Source organism: Canis lupus, chromosome 34 (assembly GCF_048164855.1).
Source record: "Canis lupus baileyi chromosome 34, mCanLup2.hap1, whole genome shotgun sequence".
NCBI classification, from domain to species: Eukaryota; Metazoa; Chordata; class Mammalia; order Carnivora; family Canidae; genus Canis; species Canis lupus.
In genome coordinates, this window is record NC_132871.1 from 6,134,062 (window position 1) to 6,161,629 (window position 27,568).

At 39.2% G+C, this 27,568-nt stretch overlaps 1 protein-coding gene across 2 annotated transcripts in view; it reads right to left on the bottom strand.

Moving 5' to 3' along the window:
* The window catches only part of ITGA4 (integrin subunit alpha 4), a 79,812-nt gene that overhangs the window by 23,222 nt on the left and 29,022 nt on the right, over nucleotides 1-27,568 (bottom strand). For both annotated transcript variants that reach the window (XM_072811382.1, XM_072811383.1), the window contains exons 11-17: nucleotides 22,471-22,565; nucleotides 21,179-21,269; nucleotides 20,555-20,600; nucleotides 20,011-20,165; nucleotides 17,002-17,156; nucleotides 5,051-5,200; nucleotides 2,816-2,892 (exon numbers count right to left, since the gene is read on the bottom strand). In XM_072811382.1, the coding sequence (XP_072667483.1) occupies nucleotides 2,816-2,892; nucleotides 5,051-5,200; nucleotides 17,002-17,156; nucleotides 20,011-20,165; nucleotides 20,555-20,600; nucleotides 21,179-21,269; nucleotides 22,471-22,565 (769 nt within the window). The remainder of the gene's footprint in view (nucleotides 1-2,815; nucleotides 2,893-5,050; nucleotides 5,201-17,001; nucleotides 17,157-20,010; nucleotides 20,166-20,554; nucleotides 20,601-21,178; nucleotides 21,270-22,470; nucleotides 22,566-27,568) is intronic.

A 27,568-nucleotide genomic window follows, 5' to 3' on the forward strand; every position in this document is an offset into this window, starting at 1 on the left:
CTGGGTCTGACCCCATTGTATGCCGTTTCCTTAGGACCTTGTTCCCTTCCCAGCAAACAACCGTTAGTCACCTACAGCATTCCAGGCACTGTCAACACCCAGATGAAAAGACAGAAACCGGTCTTGCTGCAGCTCACGGCATAGCGTGGAGACAGACAATAAGGATGGGGAGCCTAAGTGCAGTAGGACCGGGGTCGCAGGACTCGGGTTTGTGTAGCTGGAGACAAAGAAAGACAGCTGAGATTTATAAGACAAATGTGAGTTAATCAGGTAGGTAATTAGGAGAAACAAAAAGATACAGAGGCTCAGGAAAGTGTGCACGGCCAAACGACTAGAAGTATTGTCATTGATGGAAAAAAAAATCCCCGGGCACGGTTGAGAAAGAGCATTAGGTTGAGGTTGTAAGTTCTAAGGAGCCAATGGAGCACGTTATCAGCGTTAGAAAGCTCACCCTCGAAAAATACCACAGTAGGGGGATTAGAATAAATGCAAAATCAGAAGCCAGAAGCCCAGAAAGTGGGCAAGCTTGGTGATCCAGGTAGGATACTGAGCACCTGGTTGGGAGCTACTGTGGCAGAGAGAGGAGTATGATGGATATGAGGTACACCTGCAGGGGTAGTATCACAGAACATAGGGGGTTTACTGTATGTGGGGGGTAAGGAAGAGAATAATGCAGGTTGAGCTCTAGCTTGTTGGCTTCGGCGACTACTGGCTGTGTCCCTGGTGGACGGTGGCTGGGCACCCAGGAGGACATGTCTAATGGACAGCCGGGTGTGTGGGCGTGAAGCTCTGAGACACTTGGCTGAGCATCAGCAGTGTAGACAGGCCAGGTGAGGTCACAGCTGTGGGGAGGCTTGTCCAGGGAAAATGGTGGGGGTCGGGGTGGGGAACCATGTGAGAAAGTGGGAGAGAGAAAGGGTTTAGGAAGCCAAGGGAGCCCAAAATCAAGATCCTCAAAAGACAACTGAGGAAGAGCTAGGGAAGTAGGAGGGGAAGAGAGTCTAATGCAATGTGGAGCTTCAAAGCAAAAGGTGAAAGGAGTAGCCTGCAGGTGCCTCGGAGGAGAGTCCAGGTAGAGTCTGAAACGTGCCCCCTGGACTCAAGGACATTTTGCTCATCAATTTAGGTTTTTGGGTTTTTTTTTTTTTGTTTTTTTTTACCCCCTCTGACTTTGACCCTCACACTTGTTCATGTCGTCCCATGATTAAATAAATAACAACTTTCATCATAAAATAAACATAAAAATTCTTAAGTTTGAACCAACTCGTATATTCTTCTTCCATTTAAACACTGACTGTTACTTGGCTGCATCTGCAGTGAAATCTCCACCTTAAAAACTCACCAGGGACATCCTTTTCTCACCCAGCAGCCACAGTTTAAATGCCAATCCCCATGACCTTTCCTCAAGGCACTGCGCTGTCTGGTCTCTCTCTACAAAAGTTTACAATATTCAGTCCCCCTCTCTGTCCTCTCCACTAGCTCTTTCCCTATGGATCTGGTTTCTTTACTTCTCTGAGGATACCTTTTTCAGTTTCCCCCAGAGACTCCAGATTCTTGTTAGAATCTTGATTTTTTTTAAAAGATTTTATTTATTTATTCATGAGAGAGACAGAGAGAGAGGCAGAGACACAGAGAGAGGGAGAAGCAGGCTCCATGCAGGGAGCCTGATGCGGGACTTGATCCCGGGACCCTTGAGTCACGACCTGAGCTGAAGGCAGACGGTCAACCGCTGAGCCCTCCCCTCCCAGGCGTCCCTTGTTAGAATCCTTAAATAAAACTGTCCCCTCCCCAATTTGATCCTTAGTTCTCCTCTCTCTGAAGTTCGCATTTCCACATGTTCCCCACTCCCAGCCCCCTGCCCCCCATGCTCATAAATCGCTGAAGTGTAAACAGTTCCCAAAAACGATCCTGAACAAGATTTCCAAGTGGAAAGCTGAGTATAGAAATCCCACCGAATTCAACATGCCCCAGTTTGAACTTGTCTCCTTTATGTCGTCCCCGCCTCCCCAAAAATCGGTTCGCACTGTCCTGTCACTGATGCCTCCTCGACCTCCTGCGCTTCCTGTACACAGCAGCCCTCAACCTCAGGACCGATTCTCGCTCTCCAGTCCTCACTTCTCACATCTTCCCTCTAGCGTGCACACCAATTTCAAAATCGGGTTATTTAAACATGCTACGAAATTGCAGTGGTTTATCTCCCGTGACAAAGTAGTAACAACAACTAACGTTTGTCTGATTCTCACCGTGGCCCGGGTAGGCCGGATACGTGTGTCTCCTCTTATGACTTCCCCTCCATGAATTGAGACAAGCAAGGTGCCCTATTCCCTTTCAAGTGTGTCCTATACGTTTAGGGATTTCTTTTGTTTCGTACAGCAGTCTGACTTACGTAATCAGTTTTTGGATGACAGAACCAAACCAACCACTAAGCATTATGTTAGTGAACGTGAGCTCATTTTGCCACCAAAACTCTATGAATAGGCATTTACAAAGGTCTAAAACATAACTACAAAAATGATAACCCAAGGCGCAGCCAAATCCCAAAATACCTTCTGAGTGGTCAGTAAAAGATGAAAACACGCTTTACAAAACCCTGGTGGCTCACATATTCTCATTCTTCAAAAAGTGCTCACCTCTGAGTATATAGGTTCTGTGAGGGATCCGTAGATCCCTACACCTCTTTCAGTAGGACGTGTTCTTGTTCAATTCTCTGAACACTGCTAATCCCCCAGGGGCAGTTCTTACTTTTTCCCCTCTTTGGAACTCCCAAGCACACACCCATTGCCCACCTTGGCAAGTAACCCTAAACGACACTTACTTTAAAAATCCAATTCTTGCAGAAACCTGTAAATCAGCAGAACAATTTTCATGGGCACAAAATCTTGCAAAGTTTATCTGAAAATAAAATAGGACAGTATTTTTTACATTAGTTCGACAAGTAGGTGTATTCCTGTTTTGTTTTTTTAAGAATAAGACATCTATGATACATAAGAAAAATAAATAAAATTGATCATGCCTTATCCTGTCCCTTTGGAAGAGTTCAGTTTGAGGATGAGTCACAGGTTCAGAGGATAACTGGAAGGCTAAAGGAACTAATTCTTCCAGTGGATAAATTTAAAGCCTAAATTTTTAAATGGGGAAAAAAAGTATTGTTTCTTTTAAAATTGTTATGAAAAAAATGAGTTTAATCAAACTCTGGATAAATATTTAAAACCCGTGCTTCCAGAATGTTCTCTGCTGAATTCCTCTCATTTTTTTCTGGTGCTACAATTTGATCCCACTTACTACAAATAAACATGGCACTTACTTTTCACAGATGGTAGGACAATAAGCTTATATTAATTGGAAACAACAAATGGGGTCACCCGGGTGGCTCAGAGAGTTAAGCAACTGCCTCTGGCTCAGCTCATGATCTCAGGGTCTTGAGATCAAGCCCCATATTGAGCTCCCTACTCAATATAGAGTTTGCTTCTCCCTTTGCCCCACCCCTCGGCTCATGCTTGCTTGCTCACTCTCTCTTTCAAAATAAATAAAAAATTAAAAAATAAAAGTAGAAATTTAGACATTTTACTTTGAGGACACATTGAACAAAATTAAGTGATAGTTGACCCTAAGGGTTCCAGAATTTATTTAACTTGGAGCATTATAATAGGACCCAGAGATACTAAAAGGGACATGGGAAAACCTGACATATAGATAGACAAAAGAATGGAGATAAAAAGGAAGCTGAGCAGAATAGGTAAAAAGAGAGAGATGCTAAATCTAGAAAGTCAGAGGAGGAGGTAGGCTCATTTAATGGACGGTGACTAGCATGTTGTCAAATAGCGGGTCAGACCACAGACTGCTTCGACCTGGTGAAGCAGGAGGGTAGGGTAAATCTTTCCCTAAACAATTAGGTTACTATGATTTTTTTCTATCCCTCTTACTCATAGAGCATGTTGCTCTAAAAATCGAAAGGTAGAATTTTGCTCTAATATAACTACAAATTGCTAAGGTTTTGGCTTATGAATTTACAAATATTGTGTTTTTCATACCTAAACATATTTAAGAAGAGTTGATATTGACAACTAAAGTTCAAAAGAAGAGCAAAAACACTGATTTCCATACATATATTCATAAGGGTATCGAGAAAACTTGCCTTAAGTTATGATGTTCATCTGACCTAGCCTTCTAGCCTAGAGAGTACGGATCCTAAGCTCAAATGCCTTCAAGTGACTTAGAAGCAATCGGTCTAGACCAGTTAGGACGAACCAGCCCTTTGAGTGTCCCCTGGCTTCTGCCTTTTACAGTCTGCGTGGCATTAGCAAATGCCTTAATGAACATTTTTACCATGCCCCCAACCATCCTGTTGACTAGGCCTCTGTGCTGCTGTACAGTAAAGGTGCAAACAACTGGACTTGTGGGAATGAACACACTGCTAGTGGAATGGGAGATATCTGGGGATACACTAGAAAAGGCTGTCTACTGGTTAGAATGCACGATCCCTTTTTCAAAATGCAGTGGGTCCTGGGACGTGGCTGAAAAGCCTACAGTTGAATTTGAAAGAGAAATTGTTGTGTAACAGTAATTCTTATGTTTATAAATGAGTAAAAGCCAGCAAGGGAACGTGCCTACCAAGACACGAGTGAATCTGGGTAGAGTGAATGAGAGGGAGACCAAATGAGAGAGAAGGAGACAGAAAATGAAAAAGAGGAAGATAAACCTCATGAATGTGACTCACTGTCATTATAAGCACTCCCCTAGCGATAGATTTTTTCCTCATGGGCAAGGTATCAAGGAGAGAAAATTAACATCTCATGTATATGGGAAGCCACTGCTGGGACTAAATGCATGTTTTTAAAAATACTCAGTTCAATATCCTAAAGGGAATATAAAAAATAAAGAAAAATGGAAAACAAGACCTACCATAAATCTTTTTATATTAAAAAAAATCGTAAAAAATGTTTAAAGAATTCAGCAAGATAGTTCATTTCCCCAGCATTATGCAATGTTTTTTAAAAATTTACTTCAGTTACAGGCACACAATGTTTTGAATAAGGGAAAATATTCTTACTGTTTTTTCAATTATGTCTCTTTCTTTCTTCTGCTGGAGAATTGGCTGAAGTGGTGGGAATTCCTCTGTACTTCGTTTACTGATGACGTGCTGCCCCAGGCGGTAGGCAGCTTCAATCTGAATTGGGGTGAGGATGTCCCGCACATCTTTCTAAGGGAATTTAAAACCATAAGTTAGAAATAGAAACAAGCCTGTAAATAAAAAAAGACCTATGTAGAAAGTTCCTCCTTTTCTGCATTATTGTCAAACATGGAAAAGGTAAACCAAGTATTTACCTTTTCATCTCAATTGTTAAAATACAGTGTCTATTTTTTCAAATTATAAAAGCGAGTATGTTTATTAGGAAAAACACAAATAATATGAAAATATTTTTAAGAATACATCCTGTATTAGTTATATAGTTTAACAATTGGACATATTTTCTTTCATGGTATTTTCTATGCAGACTTTTTAATCACTTGACCTAACGTAAGCGTTTTCCATTATAAATTTGCTGTAAATGGCTTCAAAGTACTAATCAACATTTCATTCTATTTAACCTTTCCCTGTGGTAAACTTGTATAAATAGGAAATCTCCATTTATTTTTTCTTTTTATATTTTTATATATCTCAGTAACATTTTAATTCAATTTGATTCATTTGAGTTCATCTTTATCATGAAAAATATCCTTTTTTCCATTCTTCATGGAGGCTTTCCAATCATATTTTAAGTAGGTCATAAATCGTATGTGGGAAAGTTATTTGTCTTATATATTTAATATTTTATCTGAGTTACTTTACTGAATTTTATTAGTTGTTACTTTTTTCCCCCCTAAGTTTATTGTGGTTTTACACTTCACAAAGAAAGTTCTTGGATTGTTTATCAACTCCACAGGAATTGTACCATTTGAGATCCATTCTGCATGATATTCTTTTAAATTTAATTGCTTACTAATTTTTACACAGCATTTCTCATTCCTAATCTTATTTATACGTGGCCAAAAAGCCTTTCTGAATGACTTTTAAAATTCATTGTATTCGGTCCCCAGAAAAACAGCTTTCGAGTTCATTACACTGAATGTCAATTCACATATTTTAATCTGAATTTTTACGTGCAGGCATGATTTTTTTCTTTTAAAAATATTTTCTCTACTTAAAAACTATTATTTTTTCATTTGGTTATTCACTAGCCTCCATGTTAAGACTGTACCACATACTACCCAAATTATTTTTTACTATACATAAATGCACAAACAGTAAAATAGCTGACAGGAAGGTAACTTTGAAAGTAGTTGTTCTCAAATCTCAAGACTATGAAAACAAAAAAAAAAAAAATGGAAGTCAGGTAATGCATAAAACATGGTACCTCTTAGAACTTAACCCAGCCCTCTCTAGACAGAAATGAGATTTTCAAAGCATAGTGAACAAAACAGACTTCTTTTTCTCCTTATGTAAGTAGGTGGGCAAGGAAGATTTTACTGATAATGTAATCTATGAGGATTTAGATCAGAATTCAGAAGACAAAGTGCAAGAAATAAGACATGTTGATGGAAAATTTATAAAACAAGTATCTAAAGCACCACAAAAATTAAATGTAGAAATGATCTCGGGATTGGAGAAGGCAGTTAACAATCAGTAGATATAGTCTAGCTACATGGAATTATGCAGTTTTTGCTTTCCTTTTTTTCCTTTTCTTGATACCAGAATTGTTGCTATACTTTGATGTGTGAGCTTTTACATCACAGTTTGATTCTACCTTCCAAATACCCAATCCACAGGTTTTTGCACTTTATTTATTTATTTAAGATTGTATTTTTAAGTAATCTCTATACCCACCATGGAGCTTGAACTCATAACCCTGAAATCAAGATTTGCATGCTTTACCAGCTGAGCCAGCCAGGAGCCCCGGGTCTTCTCATTTTAAAAAAGTAAATTCAACTAAATTCCTTTTGACCATTAGAGAGAGTCAAGTGTTTGTACCAGGGCTAGACATATTACCTTAAGCCATAATTGAGGTTTATATTCATTCAGTTCCTGAGTAGATCTATGACTGTATCATTAATAGAGCTTCTAGTAAGTACTGTTAGTGGACCAGGTTTTTATTACCTATGGACGGCTACGATACTATCTGTATAACCTTGGGCAAATTATTTCATATGTCTATGGCTCAGTTACCTCATCTGCAAATGGAAATAATGGCAATTCTTGTGATACCTATAGTAATTGTTATGAGAATTCAGTGGCATGAGGTTTGTAAAATACTTAGCACAATGCCTGGCACTTAAGATCTCAATAGATGTTAGATATTGACCTATTACATATATGTTGCTTCAAAATATAGCTATATAAACCAGTCAAGAAATCAATGAATTTCAGTCTTTCATAATAAATTCAGGTGAACAATTGGAAGGAAAAGAAAAAAGAAAGGAAATCAGAACATTGCCAGTCAATGAACATTAAGCAGAAAATGAGTTAGACACCAAGTATTAAATTTGTATTAATCACATGGTACCTGGAAGATTTGGAGCATGAATCAGAGTGCTCAAGATCTCTTATTACTTTTCCATTCTTATACATGGAGATGATTTTATTAAATTACTTGATAAGTGATCATCTCAACATGAAACTTTGACCATATAGGAATGCTGCAAATCAAGGCCCAAATCCCAAGTTATCAACTTGTGAAAACGGAACAGCTTGAAGCCCTGAGTATTACAATAGCAAACTTGATTAAATTATTCCCTAGGTGTAGGAGCTAGACAGCCACTGATTGTCCCTCCACATGTCCACTGTTTTAATTCTTCTCAACAAGCTTGCTTTGACCAAATCACATGTTATCTAATTCATACTAATTTTCCACAAGGTCTTCTCTACATCTGGTGTATATTACTTTCATTATCCTAATTAGCTATTAATTATGCTTTTCTCACAATATATAAAATGTACGTGCACTCTTGCAAGAACTGTATTTGACAGATATTCACACTTATTTAACTTTAACAGCTCCACCTAAAGACAAAGGCTAGAATATCAAAAATGTCTTGAAGTGACTAATTAAGTATTTGGGAGAGAAATAGTAAATTTGCTTAAAATTTTTCACTTGGACGGGCATGTGCTACCTGTATTAGAAATAATGAAGATTCCACGCCCCATTTTTATAGATAATTACATAAAATAAGGCACCCCACAAGCGTGCAAATTAGCACATGTCTGAAATTACACAAAGTCCACCTTCTTTAGACTTTTACAGAAATTTGTATTTATGGCCACTTGAAAACTGAGCTGTAGGCCCATGTCCTCCTACTGTGTGTAAGAAGGAAAAAAAACAAACAGTGGAGCCAGAAATATTTATACAGTTTACTGGATGAAAAAGGATACTGAGGTATAGACATTTCAATGTATCCATTCATGGGTCTGCTATGTAGAAGATGCTGGAGAGACAAAACTGAAAGTCAATACCAATGTCACAGTCCATGACCCATAAATCCACACACAGTGTGGGGGATGAGCATTCCGATGGATGTATAAACAAATATAGAAGGAGAAGGGTCACCTAATCTACACTCCAAAAAGGATGAGAAAAGCCTTACACAGAAGAATTTTAAGCAAGGAATATGATCAGATTTATGTTTTTGAAATACCCCTCTGCTACCAGTGTGGGAAATGGGTTGAGGACGGAGAAGGTAAGACAGAGGCACAGATTGCCAATGAAGCCAGCACCACCAACAGTAATGATTACCACTCTAGCTGGTAAGCTTGGTTCAGAAAGTAGAGAATTGCCAGTACCTGGCACTACTAACATCCTGAGAAAGGACAGCACCCCCCAAAACAGGTGCTCTAATCACAACACCAATAGAACAATCTCAGATTTTCCCTTATAGAATTCTTTAAATAGCACTGAGAACACATTGTCCATAAATTTTAAAAATATTGATTGCTGCCATATGTAATGAGTTGCAGTACCTCTAAGAATAAAAACATGCAAAAGGTAATATCCTGTCAAAGACTTTGCACTCTAACAAAGAATTAACATATGCTGGAATAATCAATCCACTTCTTGACTACCATAACATCAGGATAGTTGTGTAGTTTGCTTGTACTTAGATTTTCAGTAGAAATGTATTCATATATGGATCAGTCAATAGCCTGCTGTGGTTAAAATATAATTGCTTTGGAGCAAATGGCACTTCACTGAGCTATGTCCTTGTATACCTTAATATAAATATATAAAATACACATAAAATATATTTATTAATCAAACCATACATTCATTTCCTTGATTATACTGAAAAAGATGGAGGTCACCTAAAGACTTACATAATAAAATTCCTTTACTACAGAAATTTGAGAAATCAAGGGAGAGAGCGAACTAATCTACTATATATGCAGGCAGGTTGAGTTCATAATCATACAGCACGCTAAGGCCACTGAAATCACTGGGTCTCCAGCTATCAATGGGGACAGGCATTCCCAGTCTGATGATTAAGCTACATATTTCTAGCTTTTATTGGAAACGTTGCTAGAAGGGTGAGAATCGTGTTACTCCACTTGTTATCCCACTTTACCACCCTTCTCTTCTCAGACATCAGTGAATATTTTGATGCAGACATTCCATCAAGATCACCTAAGAAATATCATCTATAAAAGCCTTAAGGGAAGTCTCACTCCACAGTAGCTGCTCCAACATTCCTAAAAACTGCTGCCAATTGTTAATTGAGTTTCCCTAAATCAAAGTACCCTCAAAAATATCCCTTGTTCTAAGAATTTGTACTAGAAATCACAAAGATCTAATAAAGTTGTAAATATAAATACAGCAAAGACAGAGATTCACTGTCATATAAACATATGGAGGAGAACACATCCATAGGGAAAAGTGATGTCTAATAGAAGAGAATTTCAATAGATAAAACACTGTAAGATGTAAAAAATTAAACATTTCCACTAGGAGAAAATTATGAAAAGGAATAATTTCACAGGTAGATGCAATCACACAATAAAGGTAGTAGATTAATCATAAATGAAACCAATATGGAGGTTTCATACAAAGGTGTAAAACACAAAAAGTGTAAAATCGATTTTATCTACATAAATCAGTCAGGAATTCACAAAATAGAAGGATGTGAAATATAACATTATATACATACAATGTGGAGGAGGGAGTAAAAATGTAGTGTTTTTTAGAATGGGATCAAACTTAAGTGACCCTCAACTTAATACAGATTGCTATATACTTAGGATGTATATATATGATCCTTATAGTAACTGCAAATCAAAAACCTATAATAGATACACAAAAATAAAGAGAATGAAATCCAACACTAAAGATGGCCATCAAACCACAGGGGGAGAGAGCAAGAGAAGAAAGGAGCAGAGAAGAGCTATAAAGACAACTATAAAACAAGCAATAAAATGGCAATAAATACATACCTACCAATAATTACTTTAAATGTAAATGCACTAAATGCTTCAATCAAAAGACATAGGTGACTTAATGGATTTTTTAAAACGTGACCTAACTACATGCTGTCTATGGGACTCACTTCAGACCTAAAGATACATACAAACTGAAAATGAAGGGATAAAAAACATACACATGCATAAAAGTGTGTGTGTGTGGGAGCTACAGCCACAATACTTCTATCAGAAAAATAGATTAAAACAAAGACTGTAGCAAGAGACAAAGGAGGACACTAAATAAAGTGGAAAAGCCAGTAAGAACATGTAATAATTTTATCTATGTACCCAACATGGAAGCACCAAAATACATAAAGCAATTATTAGCATATATAAAGGGAGAAACTGAGGGGAATACAATAATAATAGGGGACTTTAACATTCCCATTTATATCACTGGACAGATCATCCAAACAGAAAATCAACAAGGAAACAATGGCTTTCAATGGCACATTAGACCAGATGGACCTAACAGATATATACAGAACATTCCATCCAAAAACAGCAGAACGCAAATTCTTTCCAAGTGCACATGGAACATTCTCCAGGAGAGATCACATGTTAGGCCACTAAACAAGTCTCAGTAAATTTAATAAGACTGAAATCATATCATGCATCTTTTCTGACCACAGGATACAAAATTTGAAATCAGTTATAAGAAAACTGGAAAAAAACCATGAACACATGGAGGCTAAACAATATGGTACTAAATAATGAATGGCAAATCAAGAAGTCAAAGAGAAAAAATAAGATACGTAGAAACAAATGAAAATGAAAACACTACTGTCCAAAACCTTCAGGATGCAGCAAAAATAGTTCTAAGGGGCAAGTTTTATAGCAATACAGACATATCTCAAGAAACAAGAAAAAACTCAAGCAAACAACTCAACCTTACACCTACAGGAACTAGAAAAACAAGAACAAACAAAACCAGAAACCGGTAGGAGGAAGGAAATAGTGAAGATCAGAGCACAAACAAATGCAATAGAGACTAAAAAGAAAATAATAGAAAAGACCAAGGAAACCAAGAGCCGATTCTTTGAAAAGGTCAACAAATTTGATAAATCTTTAGGCCAGGCTCATCAAGAAAAAACTAAGAGAGAAGACCAAAATAAACAGTATCAGAAATGAAAAAAGGAGAAACAACTGACACCACAAAAATACAAAGGATTGTAAGAGTATATTATGAAAAAAATTATATACTGAGAAATTGGACAATCTAGAAGAAATGGATAAATTCCTAGAAACATGTAACTTTCCAACAATGAATCAGAAAGAAATACAAAATTTGAACAGATCAATTACTAGCAATGAAACTGAATCAGTAATCAAAGTACTGCCAACAAGCAAAAGTCCAGGACAAGATGACTTCACGGTAAAATCTACCCAACATTTAAAGAAAAATTAATACCTATCCTTCTCAAACTATTCCAAAAAATAGAAGAGGAAGGAAAACTTCCAAATTCCTTCTATGAGGCCAGCATTAACCTGATACCAAGACCAAATAAAGGCACCACAAAAAAAGAAAATTACAGGCCAATTTCCCCTGATTAACATAGATGCAAAAATATTCAACAAAGTATTAGCAAACCAACTTCAATAATATATTAAAAAAATCGTTTACCACAATCTAATGGGATTTATCCCATGGATATAATAAGGGTGGTTCAATATTCACAAGTTAATCAATGTGAAACCTCAAACAATAAGCTAAAGGCTAAAAACTATATGATGATCTCAATAGATGCAGAAAAACCATCTGACAAAATACAACATTCATTCATGATAAAAACTCCCAACAATGTAGATTTACAGGGAATATACCTCAACATTATAAAGGCCATATATTAAAAAACCCAGGGGGTATCCCTGGGTGGTTCAGCACCTGCCTTTGGCCCAGGGCACGATCCTGGAGTCCCAGGATCGAGTCCCGCATAGGGCTCCCGGCATGGAGCCTGCTTCTCCCTCTGCCTGTGTCTCTGCCTCTCTCTATGTCTATCATAAATAAATAAATAAATAAATAAATAAATAAATAAATAAATAAATAAATAAATAAAATATTAAAAAAAAAACTCAGAGCTAACATTAGACCCAATGGTGGAAAATTGAAAGCTTTTCCTCTGAGATCAGGAACAAGACAATGGTCAGACAAAAAAATGAAAGGTATTGACATTGGTAAGGAAAAAGTAAAACTTTCACTATTTGCAGATGAAGTGATTCTGTATATAGAAAGCTCTAAGGATTCTATCAAAAAAACTACTAGAATTGATAAATGTTTTCAGTAAGGTCACAGGATGCAAAATTAATATTCAAAAATCAGTTGCATTTCTATACACTAATAGTGACGTGGCAGTAAGGGCAATTAAGAAAACAGTTCCATTTACAGTTGCACGAAAGGAATAAAATACCTACGAATAAACTGAACCAAGGAAGTGAACGACCTGTCCTCTGAAAACTATAAAACATTGATGAAAGAAATTGAAGATGACACAAATAAATGGAAAGATACTCCATGCTCACGGATTGGCGGAAACAATACAGTCACAATGTTCATACTTCCCAAAGCAATCTAGATTCAATGCCATCCCTATCAAAATACCCAAAAGCATTTTTCACAGAACTAAAACAAATAATCCTAAAATTTGTATGAAACCACAATAGACACCAAAGAGCCAAAGTAATCTTGAGAAAAAAGAAAGCTGGAGGTATCATAATCCCAGATTTCAAGGTATATTATGAAGCTACAGTAATCAAAACAGTGTGGTACCGGCACAAAAATAGACACATAGGTCAAAAAACAGAGAGCCTGGAAGTAAACCCACAGTTATATGGTCAATTAATCTTCGAAAAAGCAGGAAAGAATACCCAGTAGGGAAATGACAGTCTCTTCAACAGAGGGTACTGGGAAAACTGGACAGCGACATGCCAAAAAATGAAACTGGACCACTTTTTTGCACATTGCACAAAAATAAACCCAAAATGGATTAACCACCTACATGTGAGACCTGAAACCATAACACTAGAAGAAAACATAGGCAGTAATTTGATTGATACTAGCTGTAGCAACATTTTTCTAGACAGGTCTCCTGCGGCAGCAGAAACAAAAGCAAAAATTGAAGCACGGGGACTACACCAAAATAAAAAGCTTCTGCATGGCAAAGGGAACCACTGACAAAACAAAAAGTCACCCTACTGAGAGAAGATGTTTGCAAAGGATATACCCCCAAAAGGGTGACTATCCAAAATATATAAAGAACTTACCACCAAAAAAAAAAAAAAAAAAAAAAAAAAAGGTCCTATTCAAAAATGGGCAGAGGACCTGAACAGACACCTCTCCAGAGACCACATACAGATGGCCAACAGACACAGGAAAAGGTGCTGAGCAGCACGCATCACCAGGGAAATGCAAATCAAAACCACAAGATCTGGGCGCCCGGGTGACTCGGTTGGTTAAGCATCTGCCTTAGGCTCAGGCCACCATGCTGGGGTCCTGGATTGAACCCCGAGTTGGGCTCCCCTGCTGAACAGGGAGCCTGCTTCTCCCTCTTGCTCTGCTGCTCCCCCTGCTTGTGGTCACTCCCTCTTTCTCTCTTTTGCTCTCTGTTGAATAAATCAACAAAATCTAAAAACCAAAAAAAAACAAACAAAAAAACAAAACAAAACAAAAACCAAAAAACCACAAGCGACAGATATGGCTAGAATCGGAATCGTACACTTGTGAGAATGGCTAGAATCAAAAAGATAAATAACAAGTATTGGTGAGGATATAGGGGAAAAAGCAACCCTTATGGACCATAGGTTGGGAATGCAAAGTGGTGCAGCCCCTCTAGCAAACCATATGGAGCTTCCTCCAAAAATTAAAAATAGAGCTACCCTATGACCCAGGAATTCCATTACTGGGGTTTCTACCCAAAGAAAATGAAAACACTAATTCAAAAAAATATGCACCGCTATGTTTATTGCAGCTTTTGTCCACTTTTAGGCAAATATATCAAGATGTGGTGTACACACACACACGCGCGCGCGTGCATACACACACACAAATATTACTTGGTCACAAATAAGAATGAGATCTTGCCATTTGCAGCAACATGGATGGGCCCGGAGAGTATAATGTTAAATACCATAAGTCAGAGAAAGACAAATACAATTTCACTCATTTATAGAATTTAACAAAACAAACTAACAAAAGAAAAAAAAAAACAGGCTCTTAAATACAGAGACCAGGGGGAGGGAAGTCGGGGGCACACGTGCAACAGCCAAAGGGATCAAGAGTGCACTTAGGACCAGCAAGTAATTCATGGAGCTGATGAGTCACTATCTCGTATACCCGAAGCTAATGGGACACTGGAGCTTAACTACTCGGGAGCTGAAATTAAAAAAAGGGTACACGCGCCGGGTGGGCGCTGCCGCATCATCATGTTGGACATCCAGACCTAACCTGACACCGTCCGTTAGTTAGGCTTCCCCAGTGGAAAGAATCAAAGGCGCCCTTCATCCCTTCCCTGGCGCCACGGTGCCCTGTACCCCGCCTTCCTGCCCTGTGCAGTCCCCGCGACCGTCTGGAATAGTATGAACTTTACAATCGTACCGGTTCAGCGCGCCCCAGGCGTCTCCCGCGGCCCTGGCACCACCCGGAGCCCCAGCACCTACCGACTCACCGGGGCAGAGGGCGACGTGGAGCCTCTGCGGGACGGGCACAGGCCGGTGCCCTCGGCGAGCAGGCCCGGGGTGGGGGCGGTGGCCGGGCTCCTTAATTCACAGGCACCGCCGGCCGCTGTCAGGAGCCCTGAGCAGGCCCCCTAACGCCCTGGTGGGCCTGGGGAGCATAATGTTAAATGCACAGGTTTTGCGAACGACAGAGGGACAGGGCAAGCCCCCTGCTCGTCTTTTCCACGGTCGTCTAGAAGCAGAGGCCTTTCGGTCCCTGTCCCCTTCCCCTGGGCTGCAGAAGCACAGCGGGCCTAAGGCGCCCGAAGGCCTCCAGCTACCACCCAGGGGTGGGGGGTGCCCTCGGTACCCTCCCACACCTTCCTAAATCACGACGAGAGCGGCTTCGAGTTTTAATAACGGTTCCCGTCACTTTTAAAAATATCCCTACCGTGTGCCAATCCCGGGGTGGGTAAGTGCTTTTGCGGGACGTTGACGGTACGGTCAAAAGCCGGCGGCTGTCACCCGCTGCCACCCAGAGATACCAGTAACGATCGCTACCAGGGTGCGTCGGCAACACACGAGCCTCTGCTAGATTGTCGTTCCCACTGCAAATTATTCTGATGAGAATGTACAATTCTGATGCACCCGTGCCTGTTAGGGCAATGTCAGGAAGCCTACAACTACACACATCGGGGGATTTCCTGTCGTTTATAGAAATTCAACACAATATGCTTCTTGTTGAAGGTCTAGTGTTGGCCCGTTTACTCCCCTGAAACGGTCTCAATGTCAGTCTCCAAAATTGATTAACCTAAAGTAAAATCACAACTATAAAAAAATACTCTCTTTAATCCCTCCCACATAAATGATGGCTACATTAATATCAGTCTATACTTTTGGCTCTCGCCCATCTAATAGATTTATTCTAGTACAACCATAAAAACTGTTAAGGGAAATGAGAAAACAGCATAGGGGATTATTGCTCTTAGCATTTAATAGCATTCGAGTCTTGATGCTTGTTTGCATTCGCTTGGAATAAGTATCTCAGGGAAAATTAAGTTCCAAGCTGAGGCTACCATTTGAAATCCTAGAAAGGGCTCCTGGGAATAGTTTGGCTTTTTTTGTGACAATAGATTTTCTGATGAAGTACACCATTCCCTAATGAAAAAAGACCTGGCACTGCTTCACATGATAAAATGTGACCAAGGCGAGGAATGTGATGATCAGTTTGGGAACGCGTGTTTTAATAAAAGGAACAGGAAATCGGCTGTGCTTTGGCAGGACATACCCCAGAACATCCTGAGAGCCATTGTCCCGGCCCACAGATGATCCCCACCACGCTGCAACTGTGCGCGTTCCCACTGACATCACTGACAATGCTGGCGTGGGGACAAAGGCCTCATCCAAACGCGGTCCTGTTGGACTCCGCTTCGTTAGAGTCGCATCGGAAACCAATCCAGCTCCCCTGCTTGCTCTCCCACCCTACAAAAACCCTACACCAGGGGAATCGGAGGCTCAGCGGAGCTACTCGATACGTACATCTCCAGGGAAGTGGAGAAACAGGAATAAGAAAATAGCAGTTGTAGAAAGGAAAAGGCAAATCTTAAAAAAAAAAAAAAAAGTGACTCAGTAAAACGTGATAAATGTGAAATAAAGAAGATGCAGAAAAAAGTGGAGTCTGATTTATCCAGGTTCACAGGACTGTGGAACCTTTTACCTCTGGAACAATCAACAGGTCAGCGAGTCCAAGAGGGGATTACACTTGCTTTTAACCACATTTTACAGAAAGATACGAACGCAATAGGAACTTGACTGTAGTGGCAACGCTGAGGTTTACATACTCATTAATAAAAACCAGTTTACATTACCCGCATAAACGCCTGATGTGTTCTGCAGTTAGGCACTTTGCTCGACACTTTCATGCTGCCCGTAATCACATCAGATGTTCCATTAGAAGAAAAGTAAAATCTCGATGGCGAGTCTATCTTCCGGTTCACGTCCAGACTCATGTTATAAAGCAAAACTGCAAAATGTAGAGAGAATTGCAATTAATATAAATAATTACTCAAAAGCATTTATTATTATTTTTTTATTTAATTTATTTTACTACTTCTTGAGTCAAAAGAGTCAAAATTATATCCAATACTGGAAATATCTTAAATTCTCTTTTTGAAGATGGCTTTTAAAAACTAACCTAAAATGTGGGAGAGGAAACAGTTTAAAAATGAAAATTGCAAAGATTGTTACAAAAAACATATATGTGTTTCTCTAGGTTTCTACTCGTAACTATTAACATCTTTAGTTATTTAATCTTCCTGCATATAAAGGTTTCAAAACTACAATACTAAAAACTATTACTACTAATGAAAAATCTTAAGTTTCCGATTCCTTTGGAGTGCTTAGAACATGGCACTCACGTGTTACTTGCGATAATTCTGTCTTGTGTGGTTATGTAAATAATTTTGTATATGGTTAGGTTCATTTCTTTCTGTTTGTTTCTGACTTGAGAGGTTGCTGTTTATTATTCTTAAAAATGTAGTGTGAACAAGGGACTCAGAAGTTAAAGCTTTGTGAATAGTTTACGCAAAGAGGTCTCCTTTTCTAGCCCTAGACCATGATTAGTCTCCCCTGTTTTTTACTGGCTTCCAGTTTGACCTTCCAGTGTCAATTTGCAGAAAATATAGACATTCTCTCAATAGTCTGGCCATCTGGTAAGATTTACTTCAAATCATAAATCATCTGCTGAAGAATATCCTCAATAAGCAAAAATATAAGGAAAATTAACAAGTAACCAAAAAAAATTCCAAGCCAGATATTATTACTAAGAAAATGAGAGCCTTTTTTAAAAATATATATATAAATCTAAAAGGGTTCTTTGTGGGGCACCTGGGTGGCTCAGGAGTTGAGTGTCTGCCTTTGGCTCAGGTCGTGACCCCGGGGTCCTGAGATCGAGTCCCACATCGGGCTTCTTGCGGGGAGCCTACTTCTCCCTCTGCTTGTGTCTCTGCCTGTCTCTGTGTCTCTCATGAATAAATAAAATGTTTTAAAAAATAATATATTGCTTCTTTGCAAAACAAGCAAAGAAACTATTATCTCTAATAGTCTGTGGAGATATCACTCATTATATAGGAGCAACAATTCATAAGTGATATTTTAAAGAATTTATGTAATTCCTGAAGTGTTTGTTCATATTTTAGGAGTGACTGTCTCTCCTGGAAGGATTTTATCTACCTATTTCAAGGAAACCTAAGTATAAAATGTATATTACCTCTACAAATTTCAAATAAATCATTTAACCTTTCTTTTATTTAGGAAATAAATAGCAAAGTCCAAATCAGTTGGCTTCAAAATTATAATCACTGAGATTCAGTGCCTCAGAGGTCGAGTTGCAATTGAAATAGCTACCTACCATTCATCACTGTGAGTTCACACAAAAAGGTAAATTTAAAAAAAAAAAAGGGTGAATAAAAATCCACTCGCAGTAAGTGGCAAAACATCTTGGTTTTATAAACATGCTTACCATGTGAATTATTTCTCCCAAGGACTCATTTTATGTGACCGTAGAGCTCGTTTTTGTAACACTGTTGTGATTATTTATGGGTTTCATATACTGGTTTTCCACCATTTTTTAAAATACCTGGTCACAATGGAATCGGTAGTAAAACAAGCACTGATTTTATGTAAAGGGAAATAGTTTTTATCTGTTTAACGTGTGTTTTTCAGATCATCCACCGGGGTGAGTGCCTTTCTGTGTTACTGGGGTCGTGTTTGGGAAGTGCCACTTCTCCGATCTGCAACCTTACAGTTTGCCACCCCCCCCCAACGTCCTACTACTGTAGTTCTAGCCAGCACTTCTGCAGTGCACTATTAAAAAATGAGTCTGAAAAATAAAAAATAATAAAATAAAATAAAATAAAACAAAACAAAACAAAATAAAATAAAAAACGAGTCTGATCTAAAGTAGGTACACCAGGCTCACTCTGTACCTCTCATTACAGGCCAATTCAGACTGAGACCTCTGTTAAGTATCCATGGTCTGATTCAGTGTATTTGCTACCCTTCACGACCTTTAGAGGATGGATGAGAGGTTGCAGAGTCCTGAATACGATCAACTCTTGGTAGGGTCTTGCATGGCTCATGAACTTGATAGATTATTAACGTCCAAGTAAGAAGCCCAGGTATGCTTCTCTCCTACCACTGGCTAGTTTCCTTAGTAGTTATTCTAATATTAGCTTAAGTGTAACATAATTAGGAACATAACCTGCTCGAAAAAAAAAAGGAATATTCACAGAGTCACATATATGTGATTTGAGATGAACCCCAGTTTTGCATGAGCCTTTTCAATGCTACTTTCCTCCAGAGCAGACAACGGAGAGCTACCTACATAAAGGGAGAAGGACCTGGCGCTCAGGAGCTGACAGTCACAGAAAATCCTTAGAGATGTGTGCTATTTGTGGAAATTGGAATCAGGGTCTTGATTTGAGACAAGCATCTTCCGTTACTCAGAGGACAGAATAGAAAGGAAAGACTCTTCTTTTCTCAGGCCCTCCAACGTAAGCCAGATCCAGCTACACGAGGAGCCCAGTCCAACAGAGGAGAAGCTGTGGGGTAATGTTCTCTCTTACATAGTAAGCTCAGCTTAGCTCCCCCTAACACAGCAAGGGATACTCTTGCTTTCCTTCATGTAGTAAGTTCTAGATACCTATGGCCTCTAACGGTGCCACACTCACTGGTTAGAATAGCAGGAGAACCCGAGAGATGAGGCAGTGGGGTGTATCTGCCTCTAAGGTGAAACACAGTGAGGGCCCAGAACGAGCAGAGGGAGAAGAACGAGTGGGGTACGCCAATCAGGGTCAATTCTGTAAGGGCACCCTTACCAATATAGCCTGGGACCTCTTTGCCCTTATATGAGAAACACAGTGTTAGATCCATACACACAGAAGGCAATCCATTTTCAACACAGTCAAAATTTGTTCTATTTACTGACTCAGGATGGTTTAAAGACGCTTCAACAATCACTACAGGTCTTGTCCTGAGAAAGAAACAAAATCAGCAGTATTAATTGCAGGATTATTGTACCTTAAGAAAAAAAAAATTGCATTTGTTTGGTCAGTTGCCCTTGTCCAAGTAACTTCATGAACTTGCTTGACTGACACTATGTGCATTCTCAATTACATTTCTGTGCATGAATCAAGAGACGTTTTTATTTAAATCCCTAAAAATATTGACTTTGCCTGATGATTTAATTGTAATAGCCATGTAGGGTGGAATGAGTATCCTAAAGTTCAATAACATTTTAGAATACCAAACAACAACAAAAGCACACTATGAGGTCACCACCATTGTGGATTTTAAAAATTACCTCCTATCATTTACAACCAAGCCCGATTGTCATCACTCAGTGAAATGCACCAACCTTACCTTAGCAACACAGCAGAATCGGAACGAAAAGCGCCAACTGCCACATCTGGAGGATGAAAAACAACAGATTAATGAACATCATTAGTCAGAGCGAATTACTTTTCAGCCATAAATACTTAACTAGGTAACACCTTTTGACTATATCAAAACACTATTTACAGAAAATTAATTGGAAAAGATATACTTACATTGTAGGATTCATTCCACATTTGTCTGAGTCTATTCATCTAGAATAACATTCATCCTTTCACAATATAAACAAACTTTATGATAAAAATAGGACATAAAGATAAGCTTATGGAAAAAACATTTTTAAACCACAAACATTCACCCAGGAATCTCCTCTCAAAAAAGTCTTTCTTTTTTGGCATCTTACGTTGGATTTATTTTCATGTGTGCTTTTCATTTTTTCAAGAACAAAGGATAAAAAGTAACTAACACTGTAAAGCTAAGGAATTATTTGATCATTTCTGACCTCATCCTTGAATTCAAAAGAGCTTCAAAACGAAGGAAATAAGTTATCAGTAAATTAGAACTTTTCCATACCAGTTTTATGTATTTTGCAATGAGGTAACATCCACAATAGAATTCACTTCAATTTATGAAATAGGACTTTATACTCACCTACATATCCATTATTATCTGCATCAATTTGTCCAGATATAGACTGTCCAAACATACTTAGTGATTTGCTGATTTGAAATCCTTCAATTCTCTGAAAAATAGGTACATTGAATGGGAAGCAGTTTTGAGCACTGAATATCTCAAACAATGGTTTAGTTAAATAACGAGCCTCACAACAGCCTGGCACATTTCCTAACAAAAAGCACTTAAGCCAGATACTTGCATCTAAGAGAAACCAAAGTTTCTAGCTTGAATTGGGCAAGTGACTAGAAAAAAAAAAAAATCCTCAGTTTGTAACTAGAAAAAAAAAAATCATGAAGAGAAAACTATATAGCACAGATCTTAAACTGTCCTGACTCCCCTCTCCCCAGGCTCTGGATTTATTTCCTGGGTGAACACGAATAACCAGACAAGGAATTTGGAAAACAAGCCACATGTCGTCACTTAGTGGAGCCTACTACTCAGGCTCAGGATGAAAGGCACCCTCCTGAGCCACGTTGCTTCCTAGCATGTGACAACTGAAGTCAGACATGTGTTTCCCATTGCCCAGGTCTGATTTCACATCCAGATGCTGATTTACATGCGTCAGGCTGCCATCCATGCTAAGAAAAGGAGTTTTTCCTACACAAGTATAGATTTTTCACGTTAAATATGGAGAGCCATTCGCCTATTTTGCTCAATCAAAAATAACAGTATTAGCAAATATTTCCATAAAAGTCATCTTTGGAAAGACTTTTCTTCTCTGCAGGTGTGTGGAGTATTTTCCAGGCACTGAAAGGCCCCGATTTGTCAAAAGGCCCAAGTCAAGTCAGAGTCAGATCAGGGAACTTTATTAAAAGCTGAAAGGAGCAGAGGATGGTGGGCTTGCTCTCCACCCCCCTCCCCGGGCAAACCCCCCAAAATACGGGGCTTAAGGCACAAGGCAAGACACAGTTAATCAAAGCCACATGAGCTTATTTGGAGCAAGTACAGATACCATCTCAGAACATAAGTTTGTGGAAAGCAAAGAAAATCTTTAGTAGGTTATGAGCAAATGAGAATGGATGTCAACGAAAACTCAGTTACAGGGCCAAAAAAAAAAAAAAAGAAAAAAGAAAAAAGAAAAAAAAAAGGATTTCAGATTCTTAATGATCTTTAAAACAAGACCACCTACTGTTATTATAAGAAAAGGGTGAAAAAGAATATATCAGGTACTTGAAGGAGCCAATTAAGAAAAACAAGTCGACGTCAAACTGGACGTTTCAGGGACCGTTTATCACCAATGCTGCTTTTGCAAACAGAACAGCTTCTACCTGTGAGAATGCCGTGGAGATCCCGTCTGCTCGGCCGTTGTAAATATAAACGGCACCGCGCAAGTCGTCTTCTTGTGGAGCTCCAACCGCCACATCTACGCCAGGATTTCAAGGGCAGAAAATCAGTGCTTTGTAGAAGGAAGGCAGCTCTGAAAACTAAGTTTCATGCCACTTTGTTCACTTCACAGAAGAAAAAGCTCCTTACCAAGAAACAAATGCTTCACTCACTACACAAGAAAAAAATTATATATATATATAATATATATGTGATATGTAATACATAACATATATGTGATATATAATATATATGTCATATGTGATATATTATAAATATGTGATATATGATATATGGTATATATGTGATATATAATGTATATGTGATATATAATGTATAATATATACGTGATATATATGTGATATACAACACATGTGATATATATTATGTATCATATATGTTATATGTCACATTATGTATCACATATGTGATAATGTATAATATATACAATGTATGTGATATATAAAATGTAGAATATATATGTGATATATAGGTGATATACATATATATCTATATCTGTCTCACAAAATGCACTCATCACCATAACAGCGTACAGGACGGTGCAGGGGGTCGGGCCTGGGGGCAGCGGAGTGAGGGGTCCGGGAGGCGCTCGGGCCCCTGCCCCAGCCCGAAGCCTGACTCATCTCTTAACCTCCCCGTGCCCCGTCTACACCGTGCGATCGCGAGTCAAACCCAGCCGCGGCCCAGGGCACAGCTGGGTCAAGGGTCCCGAGCACCCCCCAGCACATAACTCATCGTCCCTGGACGTCAGGAGCATAAGAAACTTCATGTTGAGCTCCGGGTTTTAACTTGATTCGCAAAAACGGGTTCTAAATTCCTGCTCCAGGGAAAGCGACAGCCTCTGCCCAGGAGAGCCGGGCACGCACGCGGCCCTACCCGCCCCCGGGGGCTTCGGAAAGGGATTTTGGTCTGTAAAGTGAGGACTGCGTCACTTTTAGGACTTGGGATTCACATCAGGTTATGGTGCCAGGAGGAAAAAAAAAATAAAGAGTTGGTCAACTGCCGTAAGCAAGAGAAAACAAACTATGAAAGACACGGTGGCTCAAGGGCCATAAATATATAACACATGGGCGAAAAAGAATATTCTACGGTTGCAAGAGCACTTCGTTGGGTCACAAGGGGTTACTTGAGCATTTGGGGTATACTCCTATATTTTGGGTACATTCATAGGTTTATTTACATGTAATGTTTTCTTATTACTTCAGTAGAAACTTAAATACACAGTTTGCTTTCATGATAGTCAATATTCAGTGGTTTATCAGATCTAAAACTTTTTAAACAACCACAGCGGTTAATTTCTGACTGCGATTTCAAGGAGAATAAAAACCTCTTTGATATATAATTCTATGCCAAATGCCGTGCAATTGGAAAAAAAATTTTTTTTTTTTAAGTAGGCTCCATGTCCCATTTGGGGCTCAATCTTACAACCCTGAGATCAAGAGTCACCTGCCCTACTAACTGAGCCAAATCCTCTAAATTCTGTACAATTTCTAATGTCCTCAAAAGGTAAATGATAGGCACACCTTATGTTCATTGTTTAGACATAGTAAGGCTGCTCTCTTTTGACTTGTGCAAATTATTTAAAATTCTCACACAATCATACCCATTCATTGATTCTGTGGACAACTACTGAATATCTACTGTATTCTGGGGCATTTTCCAGGAGCTGGTCATACAGGGTGGTACCACGAAGAGGAACTCTAGTAGGAAGAAGAGAGGTAAACCAGAATAAAAACACCACATATGAGCCGGTGGTGGAAATTAGGGAAGACTTCACCTAGAAGGGGAAGCCCAGGCTGAGATTCAATATATACAGGCCACGGCCAGAAGAGGATGGTGCAGTGTAGACAGAGGTGACAGCCTGTGTAATGGCAGGGGACAGGGGCAACATGGCCCATGTAAACAGTGGCAGTTGGCTTGAAACACCTGGAGCCATATATGGGCAGAACTAAACACTCACAGGAACATCAGAGGAAGGAGCGGGAAGGGAGAGAGAGCAGGGAAGAGGACGAGGGAGGTAAGGGCAGGAATGGGGGGAGAAGTATCCTGTGGCCACAGAAGACAAGGCCAGTCATGGATGCCATTTGTCAGGGCTGCTCTATACTTCAACCACTGAGGCTGCACCCTTGATAACTAGAATTCTGTGTCTTGATCATTGACAGGATGTAAAGGAAACAAGTCTGGGCTAGGAAGTTGCTGATATGTGGAAATTCTCGAGATAACATGTACTAGCAGTAGTGATGCCGGGCAAATCTCTTTGAAATAATACAAAGGGGCCTTTTCAAATGAAATAGAAAAAGGCCCAGATGTCATTCCAAGCAGAAAATGAGGAGGTGATAGTCTCCTCCTATCTTATATACAGATCTCAACATCGACTTGCTAGGATTCCATTTGGATCTCTTCATACGATATCCTAAAATTTTAGCAATCATAATTATAAGGAAAATACTTATTGTTTTTTTTTAATGTCTGTGCAGGTCAATTTGGGGTACAACATACTGAACACACACTGACGTACTGACAATTTTTTTTCTACTTTCCATCTGAACATTTTATTTCATTGTAAATCACAGCCATCGTTGGTATAATCACAATATTTTAACATCAGCTAGCACATGACGTTTGTTACAACGCACGCACCATGCGAGGGGCTTTACACATACTAACTCACGTAACTCTTTACTCCTTCAAATAAGTACTTGTTGATCCTATCTTTAATGAGGAAACTGATGCACATAGTGTCACCTGCTCACGGTCACAGCTAGGATGTGAAGAAGCTGAGCTATAAACCCTGCCTGCAGTCTGACTGCAGAAGCTGTGCTCACCCATCACCATGCTTTATAGAACTGCTAACACTACGGGCTATATCCAGTGTTTTCCTCTCCTGGAAACTTTTCCTGCTCTGTGTCAAAGAACTGCTCAATTAACAAGTTGAGAATATATCCACATATATTTTAGGAACACATAAAATAATAATACAGCTTCTATTTTACAATTATAGCACTTTGTCATGGCTCTGCTCAAAAAAAAAAAAAAAAATCAAACATCCAGTCTTAAAGTCATGTAAAAGTGTCAAGGAGAAAGGACACCTGGGTGGCTCAGTCGGTTGGGCGTCTGCCTTCTGCTCAGGTCATGATCCTGGTCCTGGGATCAAGCCCCGCGTCAGATTCCCTGCTCATTGAGGGGTCCATGTCTCCCTCTGCCCCTCCCCAGCTCAGGCTCTCTAGAGTACATGCTCTCTCAAATAAAATCTTAAACAAAAAAAAAAAAAAAAAAGGCTCAAGGTGAAAAATCCTAACCCCTAAGTCAGTGTTTTTTGTCAAATCTATTTTATGGATGAAATCTAGAAAGCTGCCCGCCAGCCATGTAGGTCTATTCATGTACCCGTTCTCTAACTTCCTCATATTCTGGATGAGATTTTCATGCTAGACTCTTACCAAATTGGTCATCTCCTTAGGAAAGGCCTTGTTTTGCTTTTCTAAGTACACAGGAAACAACTCAGTTTTTTTTTTTATTTAAAAAAAAGGACAGGATATGATGAATGCAAAAATAACTTAAGTCTGCTATGGAAGGCACCACAAAAGTGTGCATAGTTAAGAGGACATTACATCTGACTTGCATCTATGACAGGAGGTGGAAGGAAAAAGAACAGGTGAGATTTTATTTTTTCAAAGATTTTATTTATTTATTCATGAGAGACACACACAGAGAGACAGAGACACAGACAGAGGGAGAAGCAGGCTCCCTGGTGAATAAGGAGTCCGATGTGGGACTTGATCCCAGGAATCCGGGATCAGGACCCAAGCCAAAGGCAGATGCTCAACCACTGAGCCACCCAGGTGACCCTTTCATCCTTTTTCTATACAATCCCACACAGGACTTCCATGGACACAAAGTAACTTCATCCATCCCCCCCAGGAAAATTAAATATGGAAGTTGGATAAAGGACTAGGGAAACACAAAGAAAAATTAAACCCAGGTGCCTGGCTTTCTCACCCAGGCAGACATGGTAGGAAGGGCTTCAGTGGAGTACTGAGCCTGCTCCCAAATCAGCAGGGTCTTGGTTAATATCTAAGTGTACAAAATCTTTACTACTGGCCAAATAAAAATGCTATTCAGCCATAAAAAAGAAGATATCCTGCCATTTGTGGCAACATGTATTTTCTTGGAGGGCATTTTACTCTGTGAAGTCAGAAAAAGACCAACACTGTATGTTAGATGTGGAATCTAAAAAAAACTCTAGGGACATCTGGGTGGCTCAGTTGGTTACACATCTGTTTTCGGCTCAAGTCATGATCCCAGGGTCCTGGGATCGAGCCCCATGTTGGGGGTCTCTGCTCAGTGGGGAGCCTGCTTCTCCCTCTCCCTCTGTTGCACACCCTGCTTGTGCTTTCTCTCCCTGTTAGAGAAATAAATAAATGAAATCTTAAAAAGAAATTTTAAAAATCTAAATTCAGAGAAACAGTTCAGATCGGTTGGCTACCAGAGGCAAGGGATAGGAGGATTCGGTGAAAAGCTCAAAGGGTACAAATTTCCATTTCCAAGACAACCTTCTGGAGAAGCCATGTACAGCATGATGACTGTACATTTACAGTTACAGACATCGCCTTGTTTAGGTCAAAACTGTCAAGAGTACATCTTAAGTTATCACAAGAAAAAAAGAATTATAACAATGTGAGGGAACATATTAACTAAACTCCCAGAGGTAAATCATTTTGCACTATAAAAATGTGCAAATGTGTATTTTTTTGGAAAAAAAATAGAACTGAGACATAGAAAAAGATACGCAAACATGTACTGAAGTAAACCAGTATTCATGTAGCCACTAAATGTAAAAGCGTAGTGAATTATAAATGAAATTTATAAACAGCACAAAATACGCTAATTACGTTGAAGATGCTGAACTATTAGAAACAATGGGTTGAACGACCATCTTCCGGACACAAAGGCATTACCTTTAGGAGTAGAGAGCTGAAGACTCCAGGATGCAAATGCTGCCCGAAGCCTAGGTCCTCACTGCAG